Source organism: Melozone crissalis, unplaced genomic scaffold, assembly GCF_028551555.1.
Source record: "Melozone crissalis strain CALT ecotype California unplaced genomic scaffold, PUWL_Pcris_2 ptg000056l_1, whole genome shotgun sequence".
Classification (NCBI taxonomy): domain Eukaryota; kingdom Metazoa; phylum Chordata; class Aves; order Passeriformes; family Passerellidae; genus Melozone; species Melozone crissalis.
Genome location: NW_026535834.1, coordinates 5,101,353 through 5,114,244, shown reverse-complemented (window position 1 = coordinate 5,114,244; position 12,892 = coordinate 5,101,353). Strand labels below are relative to the sequence as shown.

Genomic DNA, 12,892 nt, shown 5'->3' with positions numbered 1-12,892 from the left:
TTCATTGAAATAACAATTTGGATGTTCTGAGCTCAGAGGCCTGATATGAATGAAGGCTTTAACTCCTCAGTTCTTGTCCAAAGGCAGCAGTTCACCTCAGGAAAGCATTTCTGAAATGCATGCAGCTGAAAAATTCCTCTAGTCTGGAACTAATAATTAATTATCACCTCATGCTGGCAGGTAGGACTTGCACCACAACTATGTCTGGATAACTTTGCTGGATTTATCACCTTTTGTGGTTTGATTTTTTTAAAATAAGCTTTGAGATCATATTTTCTATCATTCCTGTCAGCTATTGAAGTAATTAAATGTTAGCTAGCATTCCAAGTTTTTCCTTGGAACACTGTCTTAAAAAAATGGGAAATACAACCTTTGTACCTTGACAAAGTAAAATCTCTGTACGTGTTTGATTCCAAAGTACTTAATTAAACTTTTTCTTAAAAAAAAAATCCATATTAATTTGTAAACAGTGTTGGAGTATTAAACTTAATCCATGGGAAAAAATTGGAAGGAAATTTCAGTATTTTTATATTAAAAACAAGCTAGAAAAAATCAAAAGGTGATGAACAGAACCATTGAAAGTAAACTATTATTGTAAACTATTATTTGTAAACTATTATTTAGGAAAGAGGTGACCTATAAAACACCTTCTGAAAAGAAAGCACTAATTCCATTTCAAACAGAGGCCAGGATTTATCAAGCACAAGTATTTTAGTTGCAGTTCAAAAACAAAGAATTGTCTTCAGTTACTCGTTTATGTTGGTCTGGACTTTGACAAAATCAAGTGATTTGTGTAGACCAAAAGGCTTAGCAAAAAAATATTGCCAAGTGTCAAGAGTTGAGTTGGGATTAGTTTAGGCAGTGTTTGTCCTGTGTTAATTCAGTATGACCTGTGTTGGTCTGGGCTGATAAGGGCTGAGATTACTCTGTAAAGCAGAGGAATTGGGAATTTCAGTGGGATGCACTTTGAAGTTTTGTGGCTGTTTTGTACTTTTCATTTTAGGAGTCAGTCACAAATATTGCTGGCACTGTACTGGCCCCTTCACATTTAAAGGGATAATTTCCATGGAGTGTTAATAAATGATAAAAAATAAGCTAATCAGGGAGAACTTACTTATCTTTATATAAATTGCACTAAATATTTTGTTCCATATATTATTGAAATTACAGAAGGAATGTGATCAGGTAATAGGGCTTCCCAGTGTTTACAGGACTAAGCTGATTACAGAAACAGCTACTACAGAAAATACTCCAAGGTTTCATATTGCTCTTTTGGAATTGTGTGGAAAATTTTGTTCTCTTTGCTCATAACTCCTCATACATGTGTATTTATTCACCATGTATATTTATATTTATTTATTTATAATATATTTATTGCCATGTGGTAAAAACAACTTGCTCTTAAATATGTTTACTATTTTTCTGACTTTTTTTTAATGGCAATGAAGATGGCTACCTAAAATACTACTAAACTACTAAAATACTACTAAACTACTAAAAAAAGCACCTAAAATGCTTTTTTTAGTGGTTTAGTAGTGATTAGCTACTTTATAAATGGAAATTAGGAAAAACACAGGGTAAAACCTAGTAAGACATATTTTTTGTTGAATGATATTTGTTAGAGACAGTTCCAGGTTTATGCTGAGCACTGATTCTGGCTCATTTAGTTTTGTTATATTATTTATATTGTGAGAATGTGCTGGTGTCTGTAGAAGAGCAGAATGGGAAACACTGCCCTTGAGAAAACCATATGAGCAAATTCATGAAGTTCTGTTGGGTTTGGTTTCTGTTTGTTTTTGTTTTGTTCTGTTCCCCTCTGGGGCACTGCTCTGATTGTGTGCAGGACTAAAATGAAATAAAACCAGCTGAGCTTGGGCAGGTGTGAGGCTCCAGTGCTGCCATCTGATCCCATGAGGTGCCTGTGTGTCCCCTCCTTGTGGCATTCCCAGAGGCTGGGGCTTCTCTCAGGTGTGGAAAGCTCAGCTTGCACAGCTGGGGCTCAATTAAACTGTGACAGGAGCAGGAGCAGGGTTGTACCAAACAGAACCAAGGCAGAGAAACCAACCACAGAATTATGTGGGTTTCAGATTCATTTTTCCCTCTGAGGCATTAACAGCTGTTTATTATACCCCAAGAAATGAGTGGTGTTTCTCACAAAACTTTCATATCTTTTTGATACTGCTTGAATTTCTGATAACAAAATACAGAGTAACAATGAGAGGCTTTAATCTGAGTTCCTTCTCTCTGAGAGAGGATTGTTCTGAGTTATAATAGAAGTGAGCTTCAGCTAAAACCCAGCAAAATTACACAGGAAACCACAGGCTGTTTTCATGTAATTATGTAAGTGGGGTGCAGGTAAGGGCAGGATTTTTGTTTTGCTTTGGGTTTTCTTTTGGGTTTTTTTAATAATAGGTTTCAGCTAAAGAAAGTGTTTACCTTCTGCTCTCTTGAAAATAGATAGGAGCTAGTAAAATAGCTTTTACTTCTTAAAAGCTGGGAAGATGGTAATATTTATATTTGTAGAAAGATGAAAATTCATCTTCTGTTGTCATCCTAATTTAAAAAAAAACCTGCCCTTTTGAGATATAAAATACAAAAATATCTTTAGAATATCTAATTGCTAATGCTAATTTCATAATTCTTCATCCACAAAGAAAATCTTTGGGAGAAGGCAATTAATGTGCTATTAATGTACTAGTATTATATTTTAAATACTGAAACTGCAAGTACTAAATTGAGTTTCTGAAGAGTCTCTGAATGTTTGAAATAAAGCTGTATCTTGTAGCAGGAGTACAGGTGAATATAAAAGCTATTTTGTAAGTAGAAAATGCTATGAAATATTCTTTGAATCCTGAATTTTATTAATTTTAAAAGGGCCAGAAATAGAGCTTTCAATCCTTTCAAGTTAGAGAAATTTTAGCTCTTTTCTTTTTTTCCCTTACCAACAGCTGTCACTTCTTATGAAGACCTTGGCCTTTTTGCATTTGGATCAACTGGAAGGGTGAGTATTCATTTTTACCTGTTTTTCTTCTTGGTCTCATGCTTTTGATTTGCAGATATTCTTTGCATAATAAAGAAATATAAATAAAATTAACAGTATATTACTAACACCATAGTATGCTGAAAAATCCATGACAGCCTGAAGCTTTTAATTTGGTTTCATTTTGTGTTTCTGCTCTTTGGAAGCCAAACTTGAGTTAAATTTACACTCCTGAAATGCAAGATTTTGTGCTGCTTTCCTGTCAGGGTGTTCACTTTTAGTTGTCTGTAAAAATTGCTCACTGGCATTGTTGCTCAAGGTTCAGGTTTGCTACAGTCCTGCCTGTGCTGTAAAAGTGTTCAGAGCCAGGGAAGTGGTGGATTTGCTGTTGGTGTTTCAGCATTTGATAGGATCTGAGATAAGGGATGGGTTTTCATGTCATTCCCACTGTAGGAACAGCTGAGAGTCCAAATAATGTTTGTTACTTGTTTCCTTTTGTTTAATAAGCTCTTCACATGAATGTTTCTTACTTGTTTTGTTTCATAATTATAAAAACCAACAAAACCCCCAAAAACCAAAGCAACCAAACAAAGCAACCAAACAAAGCCACCATCAAACATAACCATTTCTGATACAAGATTAATCAAAATGTTAACTATTATTTTAACTCATTATTTTAAACATTAACTATTATTTTTTAGTAGTGTGTTCTGAATCTCTCTTTCCCAGTAACGATGTTACTGCCTGTGAGTACAGCACATTTAATGGGAATTTGTTAATTGTGAATTCTGTGCTCTGTGTTCCAGTTACACCTTACTGAAAACAGATTTTTTTACCCCACACGAGTGTGATGTTAATGTTTTTCTGAAACAATGCAAACTTTTAAAAATTAGTTTGCCTTAACAGGCTAGAGACTGCTTTCTTTTATCCAAATGTCAGTGAGGATTAAGCCTGAGCTGTCAGGTGTTTGTAAGGCTTCCATTAGCATTTATAAGCAGATGAGTGTAGCCTGAGGATCAATATTTATTGATCAAATTAACAAGTGATCAACCTCCAGAGATAATAAACCTTGATAATAGCAAGGAAGAAGACAGTTATTTTTTACAGGAGCTGTTCTGTACACATTAACCATGAGCCATTACTTGAAAAAGTCATAGAAATGTAGAGTTTAAGAAGAAACTAAAATGTGACTCTGCCTTTGCCCTGAAGCAGGGCTGAACATATATAAACCATTCCTGGCAGATGTTTGTCTAATCTGTTATTTAAAAGCTGAAGTGAAGGAGATTTCACAGCTTCACATCATACTCAATGTGTGTATTTTCTTTTTAAATTCTTCTTAATACACTGTTTCATTATTTGCAGTTTAAGTAATCCATGCTGAAAATTATCTGGCCTTTTATTTTCAGTGTGCATGGAGAGCACTGGAATATTTCTGTGTTGGGAAGCTGTTCTTTTGATAAAATAATCAAAATTCACCAAGCTTTCCTAGTGAACTGGTGTTTTCTGGAATAGTTGTGAAACATCTTTGATATTTATACACTTTTCTTAAAAGTTGTTTGCTTTGCTGCTTTTGAGTGTATTATCTCAGACTGTTTTCTCTTTGCAATCCAGTAGCTCTAAAGTCCTGTATTTGAGATCTGCTTCCTGAATGCCTTGCTTTTAACTGATCTTGTTGATTTTTAGGCTTTTCTGCTTCACCACAACCATTCTGAATTCTTATCTGTCCCTGAATAGTTCTCACTTCAGTCAGGCACAGATGACTTTTTTGTTTTGTTTGTTTTTCTCTGCAGCAGTACTGAGTTCTCCCTCACACACAGGGGATGGCACTGCCAGGGCAGTGCAGAACCTTGCTTTATTTGGCAGCTTGGTTTGAGTAAGCTACTGGTTAACTACTCTTGAACTAGAGCAGTTACTCAACCTGCTGATTTCCTTTCAAATGTATTTTTCTGAGATTTGTTAGCATGGAAATATTCTGCTGCTGGAAGATTGCTGATTCTCCCTTTCCAAAGGTGTGAACTATTTGTTTCCATCTATGACAAATTCCAAGATATCTTTTTTTTTTTCTTCCTTTCCTTGGTGAGTTTTGAACTGATTTTGAATTAATTTAAAATCTGAAATTATTTTTTTCAAAAGGCCAGATTTGTATTTCTTCTCATTACTGTAGCCTCATTTTTTTTCCAAGCTGACTTCATGGCAGTGCTTATTTAGGAAATGTCCTATATCAAGAAGAGCAGTGGGCAGAAAGAAAACTGAAGCTCATGATCATGGTATTTTGCAGCTAAACTCAAAAGAAAACAATGGAAAAACTTTATAGCCACTTTGAGGGGTTTTTTTTTCAGTTGGAAATTAATTTTCTTGGATTCAGAGAAGTTTTTTAATAGCCTGTCATCATTTTTGCTTCCATATCAGTCCAGTATGAATAACCACAAGTGTTAAGGAAAAGACTATCTTGTTTACAAGTTTTAAAAAACAATGACATTCCTGACAGTCAGAAATATTCAGGAATAAGGAAGTACTGTACAAATCTCTGCTGTCTGTCAGAGATAAATGATAGTTTTCATTTGTATTCACCTGATATCAGTTAGAATGCATTTATGTTTTCATTGATTTAAAAACCTTCTCTTGTGCACAACAGCCTTCACTGTATGATTACTCTTGCTTTGTCTCACAATAAAAATGTGATATTTTCAGGAAGGATTTTTGTTCCCATGTTCATTTTGGTTTGTGCTGGTTTCCATGTGTTAAACTCCTCACTAAGGAGAAGATTCCCTTCCTTTCAGGACTTTTTATCACTGCTACATCTGGTGTGTTTAAGATAATACACATGTGGTTTATGCCTGCTCTAGACATATGATTTTAGTTATCCTTCTTACCCTTTCTAAAGAAATCAATTTTTTTATAGGTCCTTGTTGCAACTACAATAATTATCCAGAATATTGGAGGTAAGAGACTTCATATGCTCAGTATTAAATCTGTGACAGGCTTCAAAGCTCCACCAGCGTCAAAGGCAATAATTAAAGTATTTTTAAGAAACTGTTTAAAAGGACAGAAAATTAAGGGAAAGGCTTTGGTGATGGTGCTGAGCAGAAGGGCTGTAGTTATGGGATAGATAGGGAATTTTGGGGGTTGGCTTCTCTGCCTGTTGCTGCACCCCAGGGTGTGGAGCACATCCCAATGAGCTGCACTGCTCCTTGGGAGGAGCTCAGGCTGCAGCATCTCCTCTCTGCCCTTCTGTACTTTTGGATCTGGAGCTGCATTTTGTCAGATCATGTGGTTTGGGCTTTGCTGTTGGAACCTGCTTGTGCATTTCAGTGATTTGTGCAGCAAGTGGATGTTTACTTAGCTATGATGTTTCATATGTTTTGCATTAATGGCAGCTTTCTTTTTTTAGCTCAATAACTTGTTTTTTGGGGGAGTTTATCTTCCTGACTTATATCATGTGGGCTGTCCCCTTCCACTGTTCATTATTTTGTCTTTCTTGATACATGGCATAATAAAACAAACACTCCCTGGTTTTGTACTTGGACTCTTCCTCAGGTTTGCTCACATACTTGACAGTCACTAAGTCTTTAGAAATTATTTTTCTGAAAGTAGAAAGTTTGAAGTCTAATAGAACAGTTTTATTTTTTCTTTTGTTGTAAATGTTTTGGATGCTTTCTTTTAAATGAGGGAATTATCTAATTTAAAAGCTCCCTCCTCTGTTCCCTACCACCATGGGATACCCATGTTCACATACATCTGCAGAAGGAAACAGCATTCCAGTGCTCTTCTTTTCTTTAAGATTACTGTCAAGTCCAGATAATTCAATGATTGCTGGTTTTTGTCACTGTCTAAGCACCTAGAACTAGAGAAAGTAACTGTGTTTTCATTATAAACTTGGAATATTTTCTTGTACTAAAAGTTCCAGTATAATGAAATGGCTGTAAAACGCCAAGCATTAATTTTAGGCAGGAGTGACCATAGCAATTCCAAGATTAAGGACTATTTATTCATACAGCTTTTAGAGGATGTTCTGTAGCAATGAACAAATCTTTTCATTTCCTTTCCTGTTTGAGTGCACCTCTGAATAAACAGTACAAGAGAAGGAGGGATACACAGAGCAGGTCCTGGAGATTCTGGCATCATGAACAAGACTGTTGTCAAAGGAAATACAACTCTCATTTCTTCTTCATCACAGTCCATAATTTCCTCTGTGCCATTTTAATAAAATTCAGCTCAGTAACTCTGGAGCCCCAAACCCCAGTGCATGCTGGAGTCAAGTCCCCCATGAAGGTGACTGTGCTGCAGATATGAACAGTTCACTTCTCACACAGCTTTGACTCCTAAAGAACTGCATGGAAAGAATATTACAGCGACTTGAGTGGGTCGCTGGGGTGGTGAGAGATGGACGAGAATCTTGTTTCTGGATTAGAAGGTTGGATTTATTGATATATGATATATAATACATTATAACTATACTAAATAGAATAAAGAGAGAAGTTGCAGAGCTGCTAAGCTAAGCTAAGAATAGAAAGAAAGAATCTATAACAAAGTTGTGTCTAGGGACTCTGTCCCCAGCTTGCTCCTGTGATTGGCCCTTAATTATAAACATGGGAACATGAACTAATCACAGGTGCATCTTATTGTATTCTACAGCAGTTGATAACAATTGTTTACATTCTCTTCTGGGCTTCTGCTTCCCAGGAAATGCAGAAATCTGAAAGAAAGGATTTCTGTGAAAAATGTCTGTGACAAAAGAAAACAATTTTTGTTATATTTCTGGTCCTTCTGCAGATTTTACGTGGCAGAACTGTGGAGTGTAGTTTGTTCCATGCTGGCATTAAGTGTAAAACCTGGGCTCTGCCTGTCCTGCTGGTTTGCTGTGCTCCCCTCTTTCTGTCTGTCTGTCTGTCTGTCTGAAGGAACCAGGAGCCCTGTTGGGCAGACATCCACACTCTGTCAACATCTTTGATTTCAGAGGAAGGCTAAAAATAAAATTGTTTTGTGTTACCTCTGCCACCATCAGCCCTGGGTGCATTGCATCACACGGTATCTCATTTCAGAAGTGATTAGAGAGCATGAGATAATGAAAGATGGCTTGTGATTAAGCAACAACACCAGGGTTATTGTCACTATCTGCATCTTGTCTGGGCTTTTTTTAAAGTTTGCTCTGATCCCTTCTAAAAATAGCCTGAGTGCAGAAGTGATTTATATTAATTTGTGGTGGAGAAAGCACTTTAGTAATAATTTTAATAGTTATGCTTTCCAGTTTGTCATCTTTGTGTGTTTTTAAAAGAAAGCTTAATGTGTAAATTTGAATTTGACATTCTAATTGCATACACTCAGGGAGTTGTGTAGATAGGGGAATTGATTTTTTTCTATTACCAGGATACCCAAGGGGAAAAAACCCCATTTTTGTACAGCTGCAGGAAAGCATGATTGGTCAAATTAAGGTTCAGATTTTCAAGTACATTTTTTTGTTTGGAATTTTAACATGCATCTCTAACATGCAACTTTTCCTGCAGATTTTTAATTGTCCCTTGGAAGGCATTTAATGAATCCATGTAACACAAATCAAATCTATTAAAGTACCAAGTTTAACTAAGGATGCACCAGGACACTGAGTTGACTTTTCAATATCCAAATGTAAATTATTCTAATTTTAATGCCCTAACTGAAAAGAGTATTAAATATGAGCTTAGAGTGACTAAACTTGGAGAACATTTGCCTTGCTTTCCTTATAATGAGTATGTTCTTGTAAATAGGTATTTGTTAATGAGGGAAAACAAAAGGTTGAATGGGATGGCCAGTGCTGCTGATTTTTACATTCCATTTCTCAGTTTTTTGAGAGATGATCCTTTAATGTAATCAGTCCCAAGAACTGCCTTGTTCCTGACAGGGCTGTTTGGTGTGTGGGGTGCAAAGAGCACATGGAAAAGGGAAATGTCAAACTGCGCTTCCCAGGCTGCTCAGGTTTGTTCATCTGCTCCTCCCAACCCTTTCCTGTCACATCTCCTCTGCAGTGATCTTCCCTGTGGCCATTTCTCACCTGCTCTGAGGAGGATCTCGAAGGCTCCCAGATGGTGTCAGGTGCCCTCAGAGAAGGGACAGAGCCCTTGAGGAATTGCAGGCACCCAGGGAAAAGGGAGGCTGCTGGAAATGCTGAGTTCCACGGCTCTGCTGCTCCAGGAGCAGCTGGGGCTGGGTGCATTCCCTGCTATTGTTCAGTGGGGTTGTGCTTCTAGGAAGTGATGGATGAGGCACAGTGGGCCAGAGCTGTGGCTGGCAGTCACACAGCCCTTCCCTCTCCCCACCAAGGAAGTTTGGGAGATTCCCAGGTGCAGGGGAGGAAGGAGAACAGCAATTTCTCCTTCTAGAATTGTCCTTTCTGTGGATGGGACTGAAAAGAATGACAGTCCACAGCCATGTACCCAAGAGAAAATCTTTAGACCTCCTAAAGCATGTGAAATAAAGTTAGAGAAGGGCTGATTTTTAGCAAGGCTGGTGGAAAAATGGAGACAAACACAATAAATTATTGCACAAGAGCAGCTCTCAGCCCGTTGGCAGCACTAACAAATGCCAGCTCTGAGCTTAGCAGGAAGCATGTGGAGTTCTGCAGCGTGCTTCCCAGGCTGGGGCTGCCATCAGCTGGAGGTCACTGCTGCTGAGGTATGGCTGGTGGCTGTGATCACACAGACATCACTCCAGACTGCTGAGAATGGGAGTTTAATCATTTCAAATTTACTAACAGTGGGATGTTGTGCTGCAGTACAACCTGCAGTACCACCATGTAGCTTAGGTGGTCTCTATGAGGATTTTTGCAATATATATTTTATTCAGTTTCTTCAGATAACCTGCCTTGGCTTGTCCCCAGGTTGCCACTGCAGTCATTCTTAGGAACTAAACTTCCCAGACAGCTCTCTTACGTTTACAAAGAATTATTTGTTCTCTTACATAAATACAGTTTAATTCAATGTAATTTCTATAACTGGTGCTTTTTGTTTTTTTGTTTCCACGTGTCCTCAAAGGTACGCACTTTTCTTCTTTGTGAGAATCAGTGATGAGGACAAAACTCAAATTCTGTGTCCCTGGAGGGATCCCCAGCACTGCCTGAATGCTGCTGGGAGTCACAAGATTCGTTCCAATGGGTGATGCTGCTCTGTAGATTTTATGGCCTGTTCATCCAGCCAAGGTGACAGGCAGCACACAGAGACCCTGCTGTGGGTGTAAGACACCCTAAATAAGTATTTACAATCGCGTGCTTGGTATTTTTCAAGCTTCCCGGAATCGGTGGAGAGGCGCAGCCGCTGCGCAAAGCAGAAATTTCAGAGGCAGCACCACCCTCTGCTGGCCTGGGCTGCCCTCCCGGGAGAGCTGCCGGCAGCCCGGCGCCTCGGGAGCCTCCAGCTGCTCCCGCCGGCTTCCACATCCCCTGCCCTTGGTTTTCTGAGGTAAACAGTGAAATATTTCATTTAGCTCCCCCTCCATATATATATACATATATATATATATATATACTTTCTGTGAGTGCCTGCTTAGTGGTGCTGTGCAGAGACTAATAAACCCCTCTTTTTATCAAGCTAAGTGGGCATTTTTTAATTGCAAATTATTTTCTTTTTTTCTCCCCTCCCAATTGATCCATTCTGCAGTTCACTTCTAAACATGTTTGCAACATTTCTTTCAAATTTAAATAAAGCAAATATTTTTTCAGACTGGAGGGGCAGATGGGAATAACCTTTGTGTAATCAGGGAGAACAATACTCCAGAAACTTTGACAATGAATGAACAGTGCAAATCATGGAGGAATAAAATAAAATAAAACAAAATACAGCTTTTTTTCTTTTTTTTTTTTCATGCTGAGACCTGCATCCTTAATACCTTAAGAAATTACTGAGCTTCCTTTAAGTATGGGAAATCTAATTCTGTTTTCAAACAAACTCAAATGTTTGTTTTCACAGCATGGTTTACTTTTGACCTGAAAGCCTAATTATCCTGACTGATTCAAAGTGAAGATTTCCAGTGCAGAGCTGCCTTAATTAAGGGCAGGTTTGTCAGCTCCTGTACTAATTTAACAATTGATGACCCATGCTCCTGTGTTTTCCTATTGCAGTGAATGGAAGGTTTGATATTGTGAAAAATATTAAGCTTGCTTTAAATAATAGAAAAAAAATACAGAAATATGAGCCTGCAGCTGAATGGAATGGAATATGTGATGAGCTATGCAGGAAACTTTTCTGTTCTTTTAGCCTAAATGTACACTTATAACTAAGGAAGTTTTACCAAAATAAATCTGCTGCCTGTGTGTTCCATGTACAATAAGGATTTTTTGTTTTTTAAGCTTGCTATAGGTAAGTTCCAGACTAATTCAGGTAAAAGCTAAAGATAGAAGGAAAAGGAAGCAGGGGAACAGAAATTCATCAGGATGAGTCTCCATAATAGAAGGACAAGCAAAGAAATTGACAACTTGTTTGAGTTTTTGGAATTTCTCTGTATGAACAAGGATTACATCTTCTGTCACACACTCCGTTCTAAATCTGTATTTAAAACCAAAGAAATTATCCCAACATTGTTTTTTAAAGCTTTCACTAAGGACATATTAAAACCAGTAACTCCCTCTCTTCTCCTGGGGGAAGTTTGGAGGGGAGCTTGTTTCCATCTTTGCACAGTGCTTAAAAATGCAAGACATTTACAGGGCTCTGATACCATCACCTACAGTGGCAGATGAGGAGAAGCTGACCAGAAGAGTCACTCCCTTCAAGGAAATTATTTAGAAGGATTTATCACCATAAATTCTATGTTTACTTATAAGTTTATTGTACATTCTCTGACTTCCTTGCTATGGACTTTAGCACTTGGTCTCTTTTTGGGTAGGATAATCAGAAAAAGTTACACTTTTTTTCTTTTAACCCAACAACCACCCACATATTTTAACTTTGGGCTACCTCAGAAGAGGTATTTTGAGGATTATTTAAAAAACAACCTTTTCTCTAGCAGCTGTTTTTTCAGATAGGGGTGCATATGGTCAGTGTTAAGCAGTATTGGTAGCACAGCACAGACATTCTGAATAATGTATGCATGCTGTGTGTATTTATAGAGTCACAGCTCATGCTGGCACTGCAGGCTGCAGTAATGCAAGTGTAAAGCAATTACTCTGTTTTATATTTTAATAAACTTTTTGGTTTTCTGTCAAAGAGCTAATAGCAAGTTTTGAGATCATGGCAGAGTGATAGGTATTTTAAGAGTAATATTTCTTACACCTTTCAACACAGTGTAAATGTACAGAATAATTAACTAATAACATAATTATGATTTCTGCTGAGTTCTGGTGTATCAAGGCCTGTTGGGGAGTTCAGAACTGTTCTCCATTAAGTATCTCTAGGTGCATACTGAAAATTACCTCAAACTAACTCAATACATGCAAATTCAGAACCTGAAAATTAGGAAGTGTCCATGTGAAGTTGCTCACTTAATTCTGGTTCAGCCCTTGTGGCATCCCCCTCTTGCTGCAGCCTCAGAGCAGGGCATTGCAGAGGGTTTGTTCTGCAGGAAAGCTGGAATTCAGTGCTGGAATAGGTGTCTCATGGCAGCATTTCAGGGTAAATCAGAGCACAAGGATCTTGTGCTTTTTGTTGTGCTCTCTTGTGTCACAGCTCAGCCTGTGGCTGTGAGATCTCTTCCTTCCCTGGCACATCAAAGCTGCCAGGGAGAGCTGAGGTTTCATTTGTGCAACACAACCTGAGTCAGGGAGGTGAGGTTCAGATTGTTATTTGGGGCAAAGGATATCTCACTTTTTGTCTGTCTCATTCTGTGCTCTCAGTTCCTCAAGTAGAAAAAGACTGTCACATTGTTAAGCTTTTCTTGTTTTAGTTTCATCTTTAAAAAAAACAAACCAACCATGCTCTTTGCTCACTCTGTAGTGTGTTGCAGAGTTAC

The 12,892-nt window shown here is 37.9% G+C and overlaps 1 protein-coding gene across 1 annotated transcript in view; it reads left to right on the top strand.

The window, feature by feature from the left end:
* Positions 1 to 12,892, top strand: part of SLC38A6 (solute carrier family 38 member 6) — a 35,012-nt gene that overhangs the window by 2,754 nt on the left and 19,366 nt on the right. The window contains exons 4-5 of the mRNA XM_054286755.1: positions 2,949 to 3,001; positions 5,883 to 5,922. Of these exons, the coding sequence (XP_054142730.1) occupies positions 2,949 to 3,001; positions 5,883 to 5,922 (93 nt within the window). The remainder of the gene's footprint in view (positions 1 to 2,948; positions 3,002 to 5,882; positions 5,923 to 12,892) is intronic.